A 22560-nucleotide genomic window follows, 5' to 3' on the forward strand; every position below is an offset into this window, starting at 1 on the left:
CGTGCACTAGTAGTGTTTCAAACTTCACTTGCTCTGAGCCTTCTAGTAGTTCTTCCCCTTGCTCTGCAAGGGTAACGCTGCTTCGATGGTGGCTGTTGTGTTGCTGGTTCGAGCCCAGGGAGGAGCGAGGAGAGGGACGGAAGCTAATACTTGTTACACTGGCAATAAAGTGCCTATAAGAACATCTAATAGTCAAAGGTTAATGAAATACAAATGGTATAGAGGGAAATAGTCCTATAATTCCTATAGTAACTACAACCTAAAACGTCTTACCTGGGAATATTGAAGACTCATGTTAAAAGGAACCACCAGCTTTCATATGTTCTGAGCAAGGAACTGAAACGTTAGCTTTCTTACATATTGCGTCTTTGCATGATTTACGTGAGGCTAAATTGATGTATTATATTAAAGTGTTCATTCAGTATTGTTGTAATTGTGATTATTAAAAATCAATAAAAACAAATTAGTTTAGTATAAACAGTGCTCATCCACTTTTATTTCAAAGCTGTGTAATCCATCAAACCAAATGGGAAAGAAATGGCATGAATGGTCCATTAACTACAAAACATACAAAATAATTTCCGTCTGTTTCTTGTAGAGCTGTCCTGTCCGTAGGTGTGTGTGACAAGTGAAGAAACCGCAGAATTGAGTTTACATGTTGTCTTCTTCAGAGTCATCCTCCTCCTCCAAAGAATCCTATGGTGGAAGCAATAAGCATTGTGAATCAGACACCAGAAAGACAGACTAATGTTACCACGATAGCAGAAATGACTTCAATACCAGATTTAGTCAACCCCCCCCCCCCAAAAAAGTGCAGTTTTTTGAAGAGGTTCTGCCCAGTTGGCATAGGCTACAGTGCATTCATAAAGTATTCAGACCCCTTTACTTTTTCCACATTTTGTTACATTATGGTCTTACTCTAAAATTGATTAATTTATTTTCTGGGGCGGCAGGGTAGCCTAGTGAGCGTTGGACTAGTAACCGGAAGGTTGTGAGTTCAAACCCCCGAGCTGTCAAGGTACAAATCTGTCGTTCTGCCCCTGAACAGGCAGTTAACCCACTGTTCCTAGGCCGTCATTGAAAATAAGAATGTGTTCTTAACTGACTTGCCTGGTTAAATAAAGGTTAAAAAAAATAAAATAAATATCAATGACACCAAGATTGAACTCTTTGTCCTGAATGCCAAGCATCACATTTTTAGGAAACCTGGCACCAAACCTACAGTGACGCATGGTGCTGGCAGCGTCATGCTGTGGGATGTTTTTTAGGGGAAGGGACTGGGAGACTAGTCAGGATTGAGGGAAAGATGAACAGAGCAAAATACAGAGAGATCCTTGATAAAAACATGCTCCAGAGCACTCAAGCCAGCAGACTGGGGGGGAAGGTTCACCTTCCAGCAGGACAACAACCCTGGACACACAGCCAAGAGAAAGCAGGAGTGGCTTCGGGACAAGTCTCTTAATGTCCTTGAGGGGCGCAGCCAGAGCCTGGCCTTGAACCCGATTGAACATCTCTGGAGAGACCTGAAAATAGCTGTGCAGCGACTCTTATCCAACCTGACAGAGCTTGAGAGGATCTGCAGAGAAGAATAGGAGAAACTCCCCAAATACAGATGTGCCAAGCTTGTAGAGTCATACCCAAGAAGACTCGAAGCTGTACTCGCTGTCAATGGTGCTTCAACAAATTAGGAGGTCTGAATACTTATGTAAATGTCAGTTTATTTTTAATAACATTTTTAAAAGAATGTCAACCTATTTTTGCTTTGTCATTATGGGGATCCAGACGGGTAACGTTAGGCTAGTCTACAGTCGTGGCCAAAAGATTTCAGAATGACATTCATTTCCACAAAGCTTGCTGCTTCAGTGTCTTTAGATATTTTTGTCAGATGTTACTATGGAATACTGAAGTATAATTACAAGCATTTCATAAGTGTCAAAGGCTTTTGACAATTACATGAAGTTGATGCAGAGTCAATATTTGCAGAGTCAAAAAAATACCCTTTTTCCAAGACCTCTGCAATCCGCCCTGGCATGCTGTCAATTAACTTCTGGGCCACATCCTGACTGATGGCAGCCCATTCTTGCATATTCAATGCTTGGAGTTTGTCAGAATTTGTGGGTTTCTGTTTGTCCAACTGCCTCTTGAGGATTGACCACAAGTTCTCAATGGGATTAAGGTCTGGGGAGTTTCCTGGCCATGGACCCAAAATGTCAATGTTTTGTTCCCCGAGCCACTTAGTTATCACCTTTGCCTTATGGCAAGGTGCTCCGTCATGCTGGTAAAGGCATTGTTCGTCACCAAACTGTTCCTGGATGGTTGTGAGAAGTTGCTCTCGGAGGATATCTTGGTACCATTCTTTATTCATGGCTGTGTTAGGCAAAATTGTGAGTGAGCCCACTCCATTGGCTGAGAAGCAACCCCACAAATAAATGGTCTCAGGATGCTTTACTGTTGGCATGACACAGGACTGATGGTAGCGCTCACCTTGTCTTCTCTGGGGGAAAAAAGCTTGTCCGGATGCCCCAAACAATCGGAAAGGGGATTCAGAGAAAATTACTTTACCCCAGTCCTCAGCAGTCCAATCCCTGTACCTTTTGCAGAATATCAGTCTGTCCCTGATGTTTTTCCTGGAGAGAAATGGCCTCTTTGCTGCTCTTCTTGACACAAGGCCATCCTCACTGTGCGTGCAGATGCGCTCACACCTGCCTGCTGCCATTCCTGAGCAAGCTCTGTACTGGTGGTGCCCTGATCCCGCAGCTGAATCAACTTTGGGAGACGGTCCTGGCGCTTGCTGGACTTTCTTGGGTACTCTGAAGCCGTCTTCACAACAATTGAACCACTCCTTGAAGTTCTTGATGATCTGATAAATGGTTGATTTAGGTGCAATCTTACTGGCAGCAATATCCTTGCCTGTGAAGCCCTTTTTGTGCAAAGCAATGACGGCACGCGTTTCCTTGCAGGTAACCATGGCTGACAGAGGAAGAACAATGATTCCAAGCACCACCCTCCTTTTGAAGCATCCAGTCTGTTATTCAAACTCAATCAGCATGACAGAGTGATCTCCAGCCTTGTCAACACTCACACCTGTGTTAACGAGAAAAATCACTGACATGTCAGCTGGTCCTTTTGTGGCAGGGCTGAAATGCTGTGGAAATGTTTTTTTGGGATGCATGGCAAAGAGGGACTTTGCAATTAATTGCAATTCATCTGATCACTCTTCATAACATTCTGTAATATATGCAAATTGCCAACTGAGGCGCAGACTTGGAAAATTAATATTTGTCATTCTCAACTTTTGGCCACGACTGTACATGAGATTAAGAGCGAGAATTAAAAGAGCGAGAATACTTGCATTTGTAAAACATCAGTTAAGCGTCTGTCACCAGAATCAGACCCACAATGTTTATTGGAAAGGAGCATCTAGATCACTATGCACTTACCACCCTGTGAAGTTCATAGTTTTTCATCTGTAGCCTAATAAAGTGCATGGTTTCCCTAGTTGTAGTGGGAGGACCACACCCCATAACATCGCGTGACTCCATGCTTACTTCGATATGATGGTTATTCTATCAATATTTGCACATAAAGGAGTTCCCACTGCCATCACAATTTTACCGACAAAAACATCCCACAATGTCGCATGAAAACATGGTTAATGATTACAAAAAAATCTGGTAACGGGTTAATTTTTATGGTAATCAGATACTTTTGAAAAACTAGATTAAAGGATGTTGCGAAAAAGTTGACACCTTTGTTTTCTCAATGACATTCAAATCAGCATTGAAAAAAAGGTGTACGTTTTCCCCCCACCTGAGCGAGCCTGACCACAAGTCAGAGACCACTATGATGACACACATGTATTTGATGGCTCATGGGAAATGAGCAGGAATAGACTTTCGTAGGCTACAGTCCAAGCCATGTCTTCCAATGTTACGACTACTGTCGGCATCAAAATATTATTCAACTTGAATAAACGCTATGAGCTATGGACAACAGCAGTGGTGTAGAATTCGGGCGATATGGATAACTTATTATTGGCATCTGCATATTGCATTGATGTGAATCATACTGCTGCTCTCTCTTTAAGCTATTTGCGCCTTACAGATTGTGGATGGCTGTTCAACCCAATAATGGTTGAATTGAAGTTTAAATTGCCTATGAATCACTTTGTGACCAGTGGATAACCAGGGGGAAATGCACTCTTGCAACAGCTGCAGATCCCAGCCTATGGAATGCAAGTTTGAGGGAGTTCACTTCTAAACTCCTCTGTGGTATTGTGCTCCATACCGTCAGGAAAAAATGTTCAATTTTAAAAGACCCCGAGTGGGGCTTTTATTGAGCAATCGAATTCATGCTGATAAAGTAATAATAATAATCCATAGGAAGTGTTTGAATTTCGCCAGACACAACAGGAACCACGTCATATACAAGAAGTTGACTCAAGTTAGCCAAAAAGCACCTGGATGATCATTAAGACTCTTGGAAGAATGTTCTATGGACATATGAGTCAAAAGTATAACTTTTTTGACAACATGGGTCCCAGTATGCCTGGCGAAAACAAAACTACATTCCACAGTAAGAACCTTATACCAAAGGTCAAGCATGGTGGTGGTCTATCAGAATACAGGAGAATGACAGGCCATCCGTCTGTGAGCTGAAGCACAGCAGCAAGACAATGATCCAACACACACGATTAAGTCTACATGAAAATGTCTAAAAAGCAACAAATTTGGCTATTATTATTATTATTATTATTTATTATTGCGTTTACTTGAAAGCTACCTACACAAATAGCTAGCTAGAACAAAGTGTTAATAAGAAATTCATTTAAAAAGATTAAAAGCAATACAAATAAGTTATCCAGTAGGCATCTACTGAGGGAGCTAAGAGCTGTAGTCAAAGTCCAAACCTAATCCCAATTGAGATTGGGCAGTTCATGCTTGAAAACCCACAAATGTCACTAAGTTAAAGCAGTTCTGCATGGAAGAGTGGGCCAAAATACCTCTACTGCGATGTGAGACACTGATCAACAACTACTACAGGACGCGTTTGGTTGGAGTCATTACAGCTAAAGGTGACAACCAGTTAAGTGTAAGGGGGAAATTAATTTTCCACACGGGCATTGGATGTTGCTTAACTTTGTTTATGAAATAAGTATGTCATTGTTCTTACTTGTTCACTCAGGTTCCCTTTATCTAATATTAGGTTTTGGTTGAAGATCTGATAACATCCAGTATCAAAAATGTGGAGAAAATTAGAAAGGGTTCAAATACAGTGCTGTGAAAATGTAAACTAACATTTATTTATCCTGCAATATTGGTAATTAATTTTTGTCTTCCTCTAATGCCTCTTAAGGGGAAAGTAAGCAGATTACATTCAAAGTTTGGGTAGTCCAAAAGTTGTTACTGATTACAATTTTGCACAGGTAACTTGTAACTAACTGACTACATCTAGAAAGTAACGTACCCAACCCTTCTAACGGCTACACAAAGTGGTCAACATATTCACACCCAGACAGGCATTCCTGTGCCGATGCTTCTTCAGAAAGCTGCAGGATACAAACACTGATGCATTCTGTTATAGTCTTGTAATCATTTGTCCAAATTTATCATATTTTCTAATAAGTTTAACACATTTAGCTCATTTTCAAACGTGAGACATTTGATAGAATTTGTTCCTTTCGCTTCTAATACCCAACCGTTTTTCTTATTATAGTTTCGGTACGCTGTGCAACACTAACAGATACTGTATGATGGTGGTTTAGTGAACCACGCTCGTGTGATGAGTAACCTTGCCTGGGACCTGAAGACTAGTTAGCTCCCTGGGCTAAAACCTAGGATTTAGCTCAGAAGGCTAACAGTCTTGTGGCGCACAGGAAACCCGAGTTCGATCCATAGACATACAGTGCCTTCAGAAAGTGATTCTTTCTGGGTAAGTCTCTAAGAGCTTTACACACCTGGTTTGTACAATATTTGCACATTATTCCTTTTAAATTCAAACTCTTAAGTTGGTTGTTGATCACTGCTGGATTTTCCCCAAACATAACGCATTCTATTCAGGGCATGAAGTTCATTTCTTTGCTCTGTTAATTAGCATAGTATTGTGGAGTAATTACAATGTTGTGTATCCATCCTCAGTTCTCCCATCACAGCCAATAAACTAACTGTTTTAAAGTCACCATTGGCCTCATGTTGAAATCCCCGAGCAGTTTCCTTCCTCTCCGGCTACCGAGTTAACGGAAGGACGCCAGTATCATTCTAGTGACTGGGTGTAATTGATACACCATCCAAAGTATAATCAATTACTTTACCATGCTCAAAAGGGATATATTCAATGTCTGCTTTTTTTACCCATCTACCCTTGTTTGCAAGGCATTGGAAAACCTCCCTGGTCTGTGGTTGAATCTGTTTGAAATTCAGTGCTCAACCTTATAATTATCTGTATGTGTACAGTATAGAGATGAGGAAGTCATTCAAAAAATATATGTTAAACACCATTATTGCACACAGAGTGCGTCCATGCAACTTATCATGTGAGTTAAACACATTTTTACTCAACTTATTTAGGCTCGTCATAAAAGGTGTTGAATACTTAGACTGATTATGGGGTATTGTGTGTAGGCCAATGACACACTCAATTTATTCCATTTTACATTCAGTTTGTAACCATAAAATGTGGAAAGAATACTTTGAAGGTACTGTTGTTTTGAACCCAGGTCACAGAAATGCCATGCAACAAACTGGTTGTCGTGGTACATACCTTAGCATACTTCTCTGCCTCCACCCTGATGTCTTTAGGAACCAGCTCGTGCTTTCCATTTGTCACTGGTGAAGGGAAATGAAGGTCATAAGTTATGCACAACATTGACTTGACTGGATCGGGCGACTGGATCGGGCGATGGCCCGTCACGTAGCTGGCCATGACTGCACATGCATGCAATATATCACTTTGTTATGAGCTGGGTTAACTTTCAGATTTGAGTGGAACACTGCTCACGCCAGGGTTTCCGTTACAAAAATGAGGCGCCGGACATTTGACCGGCATAATTTTAATTTAGCGGACATTTAAGAAATTTACCAGACCCTTTTGGATTGGGTGCATAACCTGATTAGGGCATCCACCCACGGTGCCCAGAATGACATTTCGATTATGGTAATTCATATTAACAGAACGTGCAAGTCAGGATGCAACAATTCCTTCTTACCAAATTCTGACACGCACTTTGATGTGACACAGGCGACACATGGGCTGGCGTGAGGCAGGAGCAGTGATAATGAAAGGCAGTACTAGCCATTGTCCCAAATGGCCCTCTATTCCATATAATGCACTCCTTTTGAACAGAGCCCTATGGGGCCCTGGTTAAAAGTAGTGCACTTCATTAGGTAAAAGGGTGGTATTTAGGACATAGGTATCGTAATACCTGTCCACATTTACTTTTCCTCAGCCAACAAGACCAGTAACAAACAGCGAAATCACTAGCCTATCTCAATCTGCTATCCCCCATAGTAGAAAAGTTGACCTATTCTATTGGTCAGCTTTTTGATAAAGAAATAGCCTATTCCAAAACAGACTCTGGGACAGTTGTGGGATGATAGGTCCCAAATTCACACAACCAATAGGCATAGGCTACATAAAAGAAAATAGAGGGGAAAAAGGAATGAGTGACACAACAGATCAGAATGTTTAGCTTAATGTTGATGAACCATTATTTCTTCACATAAGTACAGCAATGCGCACAAGCGCAAATGTTCATTCCATAATGCAATTAGCAGGAAATCACAGTTATCAAAAGCTCACTGCACATGCCGTCGATTTCATGTGACATATGAAAATATATTTTAGAAATTTAGAGAGAGGGGTGGTTAAATATGCAACTACTAGCATGGGTTGCTAATATGACTAGAAGTGTGCCTTTGGCTCCTGGACAATGAAAGAAAGTTTATATAAAATAATTGCTTCCACAGATAGTCTGATTTTGGCTAGGCTACTTTGAAGCCAGGTAAGACATGCCTCATATGTAGTAAAATGTTCAGGTTTCAAACAATTAAGTATATGTTTTGAAAATGCAAAGCGGTGTGTGACAAGCTGATGATGCCTGCCTTTAGCCCCCCTGCCTTCAGAACAGCCTCAATTCATCAGGACATGGACTCTACAAGGTCTCAAAACATTCCACAGGGATGCTGGCACATGTTGACTCCAATGCTTCACACAGTTGTGTCAAGTTGGCTGGATTGTCCTTTGTGTGGTGGACCATTCTTGTTACAAACGGAAACCTGTTGAGCGTTAAACCCAGCATCGTTGCAGTTCTTGGCAGAAACTGGTGTACCTGGCACCTACTACCATAACCCGTTCAAAGTCACTTAAATAATCCGTCTTTCCCATTTACCATCTGAATGGCACACAATCCTGGTCTCAATTGTCTCAAGGCTTAAAAAAATCCTTCTTTAACCCGTCTCCTCCCCTTCATCTACACTGATTGAAGTGGATTTAACAAGTGACATCAATAAGGGATCATAGCTTTCACCTGGACAGTCTGTCACGGAAAGAGCAGGTGTCTGTTTTGTACACTCAGTGTATATAAGAGAAAGCTGCATTACCTTCTCCAACCCAGCTGAGTTCCAACTCGAACGCTTTGTCTTTCACTTCATCGTGTACAATGTAGATTCTACAAACACCAAAAATACAACAGTACATATGAGTAATACACAGTGCCTTGATTGAAGGCTATTTATGAGAACGAGCAACAGTAGGTGTATTCCTTTAATAATAAAAAAATTTAAACTTACATTTTGGCCACCTCTTTTACCAACTCCCTGCAGGTCATGTCTTTCATCTGTTGATGGCAATGACATACAAAGATAAACAATGAAGATATTCCCATGTTTTATGAAATTGGACAACTTGGCTAAATTAATATTCTTACCTGAAGCTTTTCAATTTCTGTCTTGGCGGCTTGCTTGGCTTTTCCAATAGCACATCCCCAGTAACCCTTAATAAAACAAACATTTCAGTGGCTAACATTTTCACAACAATGATACACATTTCACATCACTTTGAGGCTGCAAGACAACATATAGAGATGGTAAAACAAACATTCCCTTCTGAGAATACATTGCAAATTTCCAAACACCTTAAAAGGTCAATCTTTTTAATCTTACTATTTAAATCCTTTCTGGGTAACAATGAAGTACTTTCAATTAAAATGGTAAAAAATAAAATTTCTCAAGCAAGAATTTTGCTAGGACTGTCTGGGGAGGGAAAAACAGAATACTAACTTATTGGTAGAAAGGTTTTGAACCCTTTCTTATTGGTCTATTCACTAATTTACCGCATGGTGATGTCACCATGGTAGGCCAAAACTCGATAACACCAAAACGTGCTGAAAGCTCATGCAGTCTTTTCAATCAGCTCTTACACTAAAAGGGCATTATAATTTTCACAATATTATTCTAACCTGTATGAAAATGTGATTTTCCTGTGTTTTATATATACACATTTTTGATTTTCCTGTGTTTTATATATACATTTTTGACTGCACTGGGGCCTTTATATGGCAATTTTCCCAGACCCAGATTAAACCTAGTCGAGGAGTAAACCACATGCTCATTGTAAAATCTCCATTGAGAATGCCCCTTACTCCTAGACTAGTCTTAATCTAGATTCGGGAAACCAGCCCTAAGAGTGTAGTGTGACAACAGTAAGTTAATGACATTAGACAACAGTTAGTTTAGTGATAAACACCCAAACCTAACTCACAAATGAGATTCCAGAGGGATCAACCATGTACAGCTGAGGACCATCATCTTGATCGTAAGAGCCCAAGATGAAGCTGCATCCAAACGGCCGCACGGCACTGTATAGTGTGTAGGCATGAACGTACATGGCCACTCTCTCTGAGAGATACTGTAAAGAGAGATTATATGCAATTCAAAGAATATATGACTGTCCATAGGATTTAGGGACAAAGCAATTCAGAATGTCGCCAAAATAGGTCAGCATAGTCACAGTTAACCAGTTGAATCAGGCGTGGTAGTCCTGTAATGGAATATATGGGGCGGCAGGGTAGCCTAGTGGTTAGAGCGTTAGACTAGTAACCGGAAGGTTGAAAGTTCAAACCCCCGAGCTGACAAGGTACAAATCGGTTGTTCTGCCCCTGAACAGGCAGTTAACCCACAGTTCCTAGGCCGTCATTGAAAATAAGAATTTGTTCTTAACTGACTTGCCTAGTTAAATAAAGGTAAAATAAAAATAAATAAATATCAAATATGTGGAACTGACAGGGTAACCAAGGAGGAGTTTGAGGGAAACACTGATGAATAGCAACAGAATTATTTGTTTTACCTTCAGTGGGATGTTGTGTCCATAGTTGGATCTGAAGTTGGAGGCCTCCTCTCTGGCCACCTCAGACAGGGATCGAGCATCAGCCAGTAGTCCAGCCACTGCCTATGGGTAAGAAAGTTAAAGGTAGATTCAGCAATGCACAAAGTAAACAGCAGAATCAGGACTACTTCCACAACAACTAAGAGTGTTAGGCTTGATGCTTAACTTCTCCAGTGTTATGGTCCAGCAGCAATCATGTGGCAGCAGCATGAAACACATTCTTGGCCATACCAGATAGAGTGCATCACGCTTATCTGCAATATCTGTGGTGCTCGTGGCAACGTTGTATAATCGCTGAGTCTCATTTTAATGAGTTAAAGGCAGGTTCAAATGTTATTCGCCCTTTCTATGAGATGAACTGCTTTAAAAACAGGTGAACCCAAAAAAACTCTGGTTGAAAACTGTCTGTTGCATTGATATTCGATATTAGTCAGAAACATTGACACAACTGTAGAAATTGACTACAAAGTGTTAACAGCATAATTTGTCAAAGTCAGTACCTTCCAAAACAAGAGATTTGCGAGATTTATGGAAGCTGTTCCATTCCTAGATCCATTTCGATCATATGTAACCGGTGTGAAATTGCTAGCGGTGCACGCTCGGAGACTTTGAATTAGTCGTTTTCCTTGCTCTGCAACTCTATTCAATCGTACGGCAGAAACTAGACAGACAGACCTGCCCACATTACACAGCGCCTCATACTTGTTTAGATAAGACAACGCGTCACCAATGTTGTGTTGAAAGTAAGGTTGAGTGCTATTACAATAGCATCGTCTATTTACGATGATTGACAGCATTCGTAGATTGTGACGACGTTGTGATGTGACACACGATGGTTTAGCCTATTTGAACTTGACTGGCGCCCCACAGTAAAGAACAGTCTCGCAGCACACAAGTGACATTAAGAGTAATTAGCCTATTTCAATAAAAATGTTATACAGAACGCAAGAGAGGAATGTAGGCTAGACAAAGCGAGAAATTATACCAAAGCATCTCCTTCTGTTGGATGCATGGGCTATAGCCTTTTTTTATAATGGATACTCCTTAACCATCTTGTGTTTCTATTCGATAGGCTCCAACAGACATGGCGCCAACAGATATGGTCACCCTGTTCCAACTTCGCAGTATTTTGTGTGTGTTATTTCGGATTATTTGCTCAGAACATTTCTAGCATTATTACCTATAGCCGAAAATAACTTTTGGATATTAGATCAGCAGTCACTCACCAGCATTTTGACCAAAAATGAGACATTCCTGAATTGGATCCTATGTTCGTACCACCGCCCCCTAAAAGCAAATATGAGGAAAATGCAACCAAAGCTTTATCAACACATCGCCTGCGCAACTCGCTCATCAAGAAATCTTGACCATTGCTACTCCCCCACCCCACCTTTGGCAAATCCAATCACGCCTCCATTCTGCTACTTCCTTCGCTCCTGCGAGCTCTCGTTCTCCGCGGCCGACGTGAAGACATTTAACCGTGTTAAGCCTCGCAAGGCTGCTGGCCCAAACGGCATCCATAGCCACATCCTTAGATTATGTGCAGACCAGCTGGCTGAAGTGTTTACGGACATATTCAATCTCTCCCTATCCCAGTCTGTAGTCCCCATTTCTGTTATCATGAAGTGCTTTGAGAGACTAGTTAAGGATCAAACATCCACCTTACCCGACACCCTAGACCCACTACAATTCACATACCACCCCAACAGATCCATTGGGAAGTGGTGTGGGCGGAGTGGTGCCAGGAAAAAAATGAAGGAGATGATTGTGGACTTCAGGAGACAGCATGCCCCCATCCACGTGGGTAGCAGTGGAGGGTGAAAAGCATCAAGTTTATCTGCATGCCCATCACTGACAAACTGAAATAACCCATCCACACAGATAGTGTAGTGAAGCGCAACAGTGCCTCTTCAACCTCAGAAGGCTGAACAATTCAGCTTGGTAGGACCAAAGACCTTCGCAAACATCTACAGGCGTGCCATTGAGAGCATCCTGTTGGACTGCATCACTGCCTGGTACGGCTACAGCACCGGACGCAACCGCCTCTCCAGAGGGTGGTGCGTGTGGTCAGCCCAAACGCATCACCGGGGGCACACTGCCTGCCCTCCAGGACATCTACAACGTTATTTCCCAAATATTCTAGCCTATGAAGATTCTCCACTAAAGTTGTGGCTTTCAAAAATAACAACAATGAAAGTCTCAATCACAGCTTTATTATAGAAATAATATTGTTCTATTATTTTGCAGGGCAAATAAGCAATTATTACCAGTTCTAAAGACAGACTGATTCTATCCAGCCCATGTCACTACAGTACGATAGCCCGTTCCTCAGACAGTCACTGCTCCATCACAGAGCGCCACACAGACACACTCAAACCTCCAGACTCTATGCCACTCGCCAGTGACTTGATAAGCGGATTTAGTTAACGTGGCCTGCCTGCTCAATGTGCTACTAGCTAGCTTCATTGACAAACAGATTAAACTAGTTTGTGATTTTGGGCAATGATAAACCGTGTGTTTGACAGCTTTCTGAAGTTGTAGAAATGTTGTCAGAAATAAGGGAAGCAGCGGCCGCGTCGATAGTGTCAGGATTGCAGTACTAGGTAGTTTTCATGCACATTTAACTAGAGATACTGCCCCAAATACTTTTAGCTAGATGTAAAATTGCACAACTAAGACCTTTGACAAAAACCTCAATTTATTACAGATTTCTTGATTTTTCTTAGATTCATTCTGACCATTTTGAGAGTGAAATTTTTCTACCATGAGTCAAGAGGGCCAAACATATCACACCCAACCACATCCCCAATACCCAAATCCAGTTTTTCTTAATGAGCAGCAGAATTCAGTCCCCCTCTAAGATCTTTCGAGATTAATATATGGGGTTGACAACGTCATGACAAATGCCCAGAGGTAAAAGTCTGTATTATTGTCACTCTGATCAGTCAGATAGCTAGCAACATTGACTAGAAGCTGGTGTGTGGTTAATTGTAGAAGGCTTGTTTCAGCTAGCTGTATTTTGTTCTTGATACCATCTCCTGTTTTGAAGTGTTTAGTCGCTTGTCACGTCTATGCTAATGTAGCTAGGGTTAGCCAGCTAGCCAACCAATAACTAACAAAACAAGTGCATTAAGTAAATGTTTTTATGTTTTCAATAAAGATTTACAGACAAGCTCAGAAATATAGCTTACATGTTGTCAATAATCCTTTGATTATAAGACACCCCATCTGTTTTTTTGGTTATGTGTGCATCAGTTGTTGGTCAACATTCTACCCGTAATTACACTATGGATGTGGTCTGGATGAATACATACCATTCCTACGTGACGGTCAACATTGAAGATGCGCTTGTTTGAGCCTTGTTCATAAAGTTTGGAGAGAATCAATTTCTCAACACCGAACACAACCCCATCCTTGCATCGGATCCCAATTGCTGTGCTGTAAGGAGAAAGAACAAGAACCAACAAATTGAGACACTTGGGTTATTTTCCATCATGTGTGTACTGCATTGAAAACACTCAAACAGGGAAGGATAATATACCTGCTGTTTTCTACTGCCTTCATGGCATATTCCACCTGGAATACCCTTCCATCAGGTGAAAAGGTGGAGGCAGACAAGTCATACTAGAAAAGGAAAGAGTTTTAGATGTTATATTTTGAAGGCCACCGCTGTTGAGATAACATAGCTACACTTGTGATTGACAGGAACTGCCAGACTTCATACCTTTACATCAAGCTAACCAAACTCAAGGGTGTCAATTTTCAAAATTTTAGCTAGCAAAAACCATGGAAGTAGCTTCATGATAGGCCTGAATGTTAACCCACGACTGTGTGGCCACGCACGACTCCAACACCATCATCAAGTTTGCTGCCGACATGATGGTGGTAGGCCTGATCACCGGCGACGATGAGTCAGCCTACAGGGAGGAGGTCAGTGACCTGGCAGTGGGGTGCCGAAGCAACAACCTCTCCCTCAATGTCAGCAAGACCAAGGAGCTGATCATGGACAGGAAACGAGGGAGGGGGGGGGGCACACCCCCATCCACAGGGCGGTAGTGGAGCAGGTAGAGAACTTCCAAGTACCTCTGTGTCCAAATCACTAAAGACTTAAAAATGGTCCAAACACAGTCATGAAGGCGGCGCGACAGTGCCACTTCCCCCTCAGGAGGTTGAATAAGTTTGGTATGGGCCCTCCTGGAAATGTTTTACAGCTGTCCTAGTGAGATCATATTGACTGGCTGCATCCCTACTTGGTATGGCGCTAGAGGATTGAACGGACAGCCCAGTACATCACTGGTGCGGAGCTCCCTGCCAGCGGGGACCTCTATATCAGGCAGTGTGAAAAGAAGGCCTGGAAAATCCTCAAAGACCCCAACCACCCATCCATAGTCTATTTTCTCTGCTGCCTCACTGCAAGAGGTACCGGTGCATCAAATCTGACACAACAGGCTCTTGAACAGCTTCTATCCACAAGCAATACAAATGATAAAATAGCTACACTGACCGTGTTAACCTTGTATCTTCATTTACCTTTTATTTCAATATTTTGCACCGTCTATGCACACTCACAGGGCCCTACACACTCATTCACATATAATATGCACATACATGACTCTACACACCTGCAAGATGCTGCTACTCTTATATCCTGTTGCCTTGTCCCTATACATATCTACCTCCATCACTCCAGTATCCCGGCACATGTAAATATGGTACTGGAACTGACTTAAATATTTCCTGTTTCCTGATTTCCTGCTTAATTACTTACTTCATTGCGTATCTCATATTTAATATTCCTCGTGTGCTTTTTTTCTAGTAATATATTGTTATTGATTATTGCACTGTTGAGTTTTGAGTTTGCAATTAAGACATTTGTGCATGTGACATTACAATTTGAGTAATCGCATTTTTACATTACAGGTGCCAGCGCGTCTTTCTAGCTTTTTAAAAGATTAAAGAACTTGTAAATATCATGTTGTGAAATAAAACATTTGTTTAGTGATAGGAGAGCAACCAATACCCAACACCATTTGGTTGAATTTGTTTCAATTTCGATTTAGTTTAACCAGCATTGCTAATTTAGCTAGCAAGCTGCCGTACAAGTGAGTCAGCAGGCATGACAACTAGTTAGCTTGCTAGTTCTGTAGTGAAATAACTAACGTTACTTAGGTAGGCATCAGTAACCAATGTAAAATGTGTTTCACTCTACATATGATTATAGATCTTAAACGAATGACGTAATTTAATGTGTTATTGGTTATCTACTACTGTAAAACCTAAAACTACCACAGAGCACCCAGAGTTAGCTAACATTAGCAAGTTGGCTAACTTTGTTGCTAACTTGTCCAAGAATGAGCCGGTGCTAAAAAGTTAACCAAACCTTTCGTTTGGTAGCATACAAATGTATAACGAGCAGTATCTTAGCTATCAAACTTACCCCAGTTCCTATTGAACTCATTGTGTTAAAAACTCCTTTATAACAACTCCGTCTGATGTGTTTCAGCACATCCCAGTCATTCACCAACCAACAAGAAAATGCCTTTACGTACAACAGCAGCCGCACTGAACATGCAAAAATACTGCCACCTCCTGTGGTGGAGTGTAATCGCAGCGGGAGAGGTGGAAGTGCACAACTCATCATAAACATCTACATGAACATTTTATACACTAGTCATACTCATTTTAAAATACTATAGTCTTCAATGTTTAACCTAATTTCAAAATGAAGAGATTTAATCGGTAATACGTTGGTAAACAAACTATGTCGTTCCTAGGCTGGCCTAGAATTGGTTCTTAACTGATTTGACTAGTTAAATAAAGGTTAAATATCTATGTATATTTTTTAAAGTTCAGCAGTTAACTTGCCATCAATTCTGGCTACATTTCCACCTGCAAAGGGCCCTAATCTATAACAGAAGGGTGTGTTTCCGTGTGTTTCTTTACATTCATACATTTAATTCAGTTCCTTCTCTTTTCTCAACATTCGTGGGAGAAGTATGTGTATTGATGTTTATGAATGATTTAGTGGAGCTAATCATCGACTGCTCCCTGGTGGACAAAAGTTATACAATAACAAAATTCCACTTGGATTGTAAACTTCCTCAATCCACAGAAACCACTGTAAACACTGTAGCGAGTTGCTATCAGTTGCGTAAATACTTAAATAGGTTTTTATTGGCACAGATAAACTGGTCTCTGGTCACATTTCTGATTGTGTGGTAAGTGATTCAACAATGTAACGCTATACTGTCTTGTGAAAAGAAAAGTTACATGGTCAGCTAGCTACATTAGCTATTTTTCAATGAAGTTAGCTAGCTAGCTTTGCTTGTTAACTTTAGCTTGATAGCTACCTAGTTTAACCTTGGGGGTGGATCTTTGCTTGACACTCGCGGCTGAGAAAGCAGCATATTCATTTATGATATTTGTACACGTGGCGAATGTTTTTAGATTCGAAATGTGTGCAAAACTTTGATTAAGAACAAGATAGCCACACTAACTCAAAGTTAGGGTTTGGCTATAGCTTCCATGTCAACTATTTGACATATTTTAGGCATGCCACAGCAAATATAGGTATAGGGGTATAATATGCTTGTTATAATACTGCATCGCATAACGTTATTTGGCTGTCAAGAAAGTGTACAATACAAATGGTATCTGATTTCTATAATGTAGCCTAGTCAACTTGAGTTTGGGCAGCAAAACAATGTTGTGCGATGCATTTAGGACTGTACAAAATAAGATATGTTATGGTATGAATCCCTACTTCAGTATGTGAACCCCTCAAACACAGACCAGACTGTTATTTTAGTGGGAAAAAAGTAGGGTGCATAATAGCGATGTACTAGGACATCATTGTTTACTCAGGGAGATTGTTCAATATTGACTTCGAAATTGGACGTCTATGCATTAGGAGTTCAGCAAATGCCTTCAAAACCGGCCACTAAGGGAAACAGTTGGCCCTATTACCATCAAGTAGACTTGGGTTTTGCTAGGGTGTTGTGGGCAGGGATGGTGGGTGTAAGGGATGGGTGTAATCCCATGACTCTGGATCATGCATGGTGGACACAGTTTTTTGTTATAGCCCTATCCAATAACTCTGGATCAGAAGGTTGTGTGTTTGATCCCAGTGGTGGACACTGTTTATTTTATTTTATGTTTTAACCCTATCCCAAACGTTCACCCATACCTTAGCTTCTCTAGGGTATGCGTCCCACCTGGCCAACATCCAGTGAGATTGCAGAGCGCCAAATTCAAATACAGAAATACTCATTATAATAATTCAGAAAAGATACAACTATTTTACATAGCTTTAAAGATTAACTTCTTGTGAATCCAACCACGGTGTCAGATTTAAAAAATGCTTTATGGCGAAAGCATACCTTACGATTATTTGAGAACATAGCCCAGCAGACAAATTATTACAAACAGTAACCAGCCAAGTATAAGAGTTACACAAGTCAGAAATAGAGATACAATTAATCACTTACCTTTGATGACAATCATATGGTTGCACTCAGAAGACATTCATTTATTCAATAAATGTTCCTTTTGTTCGATAAAGTGTCTTTATATCCAAAAACCTCCGTTTTGTTCGCGTGTCTTCTTCAGTAATCCACAGGCTCAAATGCAGTCACAACAGGCAGACAAAAAATCCAAATAGTATCCGTAAAGTTCGTAGAAACATTTCAAACGATGTTCATAATCAATCTTCAGGTTGTTTTTAGCCTAAATAATCGATCATATTTCAACCGGACAATAACGTCGTCAATATAAAAGGTTAACAAGAAAGGCACTCTCTCGGTCGCGCGCATGAAAAAGCTCTGTGACACGGCAGGGTCCACTCATTCAGACTGCTCTTACTCCCTAATTTTTCAGAATACAAGCCTAAAACAATTTCTAAAGACTGTTGACATCTAGTGGAAGGCATATGAACTGAAATTTGAGTCCTAAGTCAATGGATACTGTAATGGCATTGAATAGAAAACTACAACAACAAAGAAATCTTACTTCCTGAATGGATTTTTCTCAGGTTTTCACCTGCCAAATCAGTTATGTTATACTCACAGACACTATTTTAACCGTTTTGGAAACATTCGAGTGTTTTCTATCCAAATATACCAATTTTATGCATATCCTATCTTCTGGTCCTGAGTAGAAGGCAGTTTAATTTGGGCACGCTTTTCATCCAAAATTCCAAATGCTGCCCCCTACCCTGGAGAAGTTAACCATTCGGAAGGAGTGCCTACACTTAACCCTTAAATAGGAAGTTTACCTAAAATCCAACATTTCCCAAGTGATTCCATACATTGAAACCAGTTAGGTGGAGTTTACCTTCTCCCCCTCCCTCTCCGTGCAGTCTAGAACTGGAAAGCTGAGGAGAAAAAAATGGGTCACGTGACGTGTCATTGTGCACTGCTAGCTCTGATCCGTTGTCAGTCGAAGAGCAATTGAGAAATCTACGAATTGTTGAACAATTCTTTGTTTTATTGAAAGCCATATGCTTTCAATAAATCAAAACAATTCTTTGTTTTTTTGAAAGCCGTATGCTTTCAATAAAACAAAGAATTTGTCCACAATTCGTGGATTTCTCGATTGCTCTAGCGACTCCTTGTGGCAGTCTGGGCGCCTGCGAGTTGATGACGGTAGTCAGTTGAATGGTGTTTCCTCTGACACATTGGTGCGGCTGATTTCCGGGTTAAGCAAGCAGTATGTTAAGAAGTAGGCAGCTAGTCGTGTCATGTTTCGGAGGATGCGTGTCTCGACCTTCGCCTCTCCCAAGCCCATTGAGGAGTTGCAGCAATGAGACAAGGTCTAGAAATTAGTGAGACAATTGGGTAAAATCTACAAAAATCAGCTTCTTGATATGCCATACCTGTCAGGCAAAGGATAAATGTTCACTAACAGGGATGTGCACAGAATTTGAGAGAAAGAAGCTTTTTGTGCGTATGGAACATTTCAGGGATCTTTTATTTCAGCCTATGAAACATGGGACCAACCTTTTACATGTGCGTTTACATTTTTGTTCAGTATAAATTGGCCTGTGTGTATTTTTATTAGTCATCATGTATCTTATTTATCCAACACAACTATCACACGCGCACAGGATACAGAGCCTATTTTGAGAGCGATTTCTCCTGAAGCTCCTCAGCTGGTTGCTGCTGGAGTAAAACAGGTGCTTTTATAAGCCCATTCATTGTGCAAAAATTCTAAATGCAATTGTGGGTTAAAAACAGTTTTGGTGCACAATTAAAAATATCTACAATTTTTATTTATCAACTTGTAATTGAAGCGCACCTCCCATTCCCCTTTCAAGTGCAGGCAACAGGCTATCAGCGCGCCACTCACCACTTTACAATGTGAGCTGGAGGCAGTATGCATTTTGAAAACATAATTGTTTGAAACCTGAATGTTTTATTTCATATTATTATCATATTATGAGGCATGCCTTACCTTGCTTCAAAGTAGGCAATAGGCAAAATCCCACCATGGAAACACGGAGGCAATTATTTTTATAAAGACTTCATAGGCGGAGTGTGAGTTTCAATTTTGAGGAAACGTACCATTTATCCTTCCGTTTCTCTAGTTTTGCATGCCAGTTTTGAATTTTCATATGCACATTTTCATGGAACAGTTTAATTTCAATAATAACGTTTTTGATTATCAAAATCATTGTCATGTGGTTAATTATAAAAATAGAAATGAAAATGATAAAAAGGTCAAAGTCAACTAATGCGAGATCACCAGCCTCTGCCATATGAACACATTGATACATCGTGATCCATTGTTGGCTAAAGAAATGAGCGCATGGAACTCATAGCCTATAGGCCAATGCAGCAGTAGGCCTATAACTTTCATTGCTCTTTCACACCAAGGATTGATGATTATCGAGGGGTGTATTGGGTGAAAAGATTTTTCAAATAGCTTACTGTGATGAACAATAGTTTTAATATATTATCATTCGTAATGGATGTTAAACACTTAAATGCATTTCCGCGCAGCAGGCCAGGTACTTCTATGCTTGCTCAGGCGTGTGCATTCTCTCAATGTTATCAGGACAGAGAAACCAGACACGTGCTCATTGCTCACATGGAGCACTCCAAACAAAAGACAACGAAAAAATGTATGATGATTAGGGATGCACAATATATCGGTGAACATATCGGAATCAGACTATATTAGCTAAAAATGACAACATCGCCACCACTACTATCAGTAGCAGTCAAAGCTGTACAAAAAAGTTGGCCACGAATGATGTGTTTACAATACCGAGTTGGTGGGAAAGGATTATTTTCGACCGCAACTTCTGGGGTAGCTAGCTTTAGCTTGGCACCTTAGCTAGCACCAATACAACCAGCCTTAAAACAATGACCAGTAGAAACTGCAGTCATTTTCATTATTCTTAGCAATGATTTAGGAATCCTTGTGAGTAAGTACAGTGGGGCAAAAAAGTATTTAGTCAGCCACCAATTGTGCAAGTTCTCCCACTTAAAAAGATGAGAGAGGCCTGTAATTTTCTTCATAGGTACACTTCAACTATGACAGACAAAATGAGAAAAAAAATCTAGAAAATCACATTGTAGGATTTAAGTATTTGGTCAATAACAAAAGTTTATCTCAATACTTTGTTATATACCCTTTGTTGGCAATGACAGAGGTCAAATGTTTTCTGTAAGTCTTCACAAGGTTTTCACACACTGTTGCTGGTATTCTGGCCCATTCCTCCATGCAGATCTCCTCTAGAGCAGTGATGTTTTGGGGCTGTTGCTGGGCAACACGGACTTTCAACTCCCTCCAAAGATTTTCTATGGGGTTGAGATCTGGAGACTGGCTAGGCCACTCCAGGACCTTGAAATGCTTCTTACGAAGCCACTCCTTCGTTGCCCGGGCGGTGAGTTTGGGATCATTGTCATGCTGAAAGACCCAGCCACGTTTCATCTTCAATGCCCTTGCTGATGGAGGGAGGTTTTTACTCAAAATCTCACGATACATGGCCCCATTCTTTCCTTTACACGGATCAGTCGTCCTGGTCCCTTTGCAGAAAAACAGCCCCAAAGCATGATGTTTCCACCCCCATGCTTCACAGTAGGTATGGTGTTCTTTGGATGCAACTCAGCATTCTTTGTCCTCCAAACACGACGAGTTTTTACCAAAAAGTTATATTTTGGTTTCATCTGACCATATGACATTCTCCAAATCTTCTTCTGGATCATCCAAATGCTCTCTAGCAAACTTCAGACGGGCCTGGACATGTACTGGCTTAAGCAGGGGGACATGTCTGGCACTGCAGGATTTGAGTCCCTGGCGGCGTAGTGTGTTACTGATGGTAGACTTTGTTACTTTGGTCCCATCTCTCTGTAGGTCATTCACTAGGTCCCCCCGTGTGGTTCTGGGATTTTTGCTCATCATTTTGACCCCACGGGGTGAGATCTTGCGTGGAGCCCCAGATCGAGGGAGATTATCAGTGGTCTTGTGTGTCTTCTATTTCCTAATAATTGCTCCCACAGTTGATTTCTTCAAACCAAGCTGTTTACCTATTGCAGATTCAGTCTTCCCAGCCTGGTGCAGGTCTACAATTTTGTTTCTGGTGTCCTTTGACAGCTCTTTGGTCTTGGCCATAGTGGAGTTTGGAGTGTGACTGTTTGAGGTTGTGTACAGGTGTCTTTTATACTGATAACATGTTCAAACAGGTGCCATTAATACAGGTAACGAGTGGAGGACAGAGGAGCCTCTTAAAGAAGAAGTTACAGGTCTGTGAGAGCCAGAAATCTTGCTTGTTTGTAGGTGACCAAATACTTATTTTCCACCATAATTTGGAAATAAATTCATTAAAAATCCTACAATGTGATTTTCTGGAATTGTTTTTCACATTTTGTCTGTCATAGTTGAAGTGTACATATGATGAAAATTACAGGCCTCTATCATCTTTTTAAGTGGGAGAACTTGCACAATTGGTGGCTGACTAAATACTTTTTTGCCCCACTGTATTAGCTAGGTAGCCACTTGTTGTTTGCCTATTGAAATTCAACTTCAGTTCATGAAATTAAATAGATAGCCAGCTACTTAACCCTGTTGCCCAAAGCTAAAGTTATAAGCAGCCAGCTAGCTTCATCTGGCTAGTGAGGTCCTACCAGTCTGGGTTATGTGTTGTGAAGTTAGCCAAAATAAGGATTAGGCACAATA

At 40.8% G+C, this 22560-nt stretch overlaps 2 protein-coding genes across 2 annotated transcripts in view; one reads left to right on the plus strand and one right to left on the minus strand.

Moving 5' to 3' along the window:
• Nucleotides 1-476: 476 nt before the first annotated feature.
• psma3 (proteasome 20S subunit alpha 3) lies at nucleotides 477-15958 on the minus strand. Its single transcript, XM_024437046.2, has 10 exons — nucleotides 15818-15958; nucleotides 13922-14004; nucleotides 13695-13818; nucleotides 10342-10443; nucleotides 9757-9903; nucleotides 8924-8989; nucleotides 8787-8833; nucleotides 8598-8665; nucleotides 6760-6824; nucleotides 477-696 (listed from the first exon to the last, which is right to left on the minus strand). Exons 1-10 carry the CDS (start codon nucleotides 15836-15838, stop codon nucleotides 652-654), a joined length of 768 nt encoding a protein of 255 aa, XP_024292814.1. The 5' UTR covers nucleotides 15839-15958; the 3' UTR covers nucleotides 477-651.
• A 486-nt stretch (nucleotides 15959-16444) lies between these two features.
• The window catches only part of mipol1 (mirror-image polydactyly 1), a 78930-nt gene continuing 72814 nt past the window's right edge, over nucleotides 16445-22560 (plus strand). Inside the window, 1 exon segment of the mRNA XM_024437047.2 lies at nucleotides 16445-16598. The gene's annotated coding sequence lies outside the window, so the exon portion shown is untranslated.

The sequence above is a fragment of the Oncorhynchus tshawytscha genome, linkage group LG11 (assembly GCF_018296145.1).
Source record: "Oncorhynchus tshawytscha isolate Ot180627B linkage group LG11, Otsh_v2.0, whole genome shotgun sequence".
Lineage (NCBI taxonomy): Eukaryota > Metazoa > Chordata > Actinopteri > Salmoniformes > Salmonidae > Oncorhynchus > Oncorhynchus tshawytscha.

Coding starts and splice junctions, on each gene's coding strand:
- psma3 (XM_024437046.2), bottom strand. CDS start 15,838: ATGAGTTCAATAGGAACTGGG. Junction 9,904..10,341: donor GACACAACATCCCACTGAAG/GTAAAACAAATA, acceptor CTCTCTTTACAG/TATCTCTCAGAGAGAGTGGC. Junction 6,825..8,597: donor ACTCAGCTGGGTTGGAGAAG/GTAATGCAGCTT, acceptor TCCCTTCACCAG/TGACAAATGGAAAGCACGAG.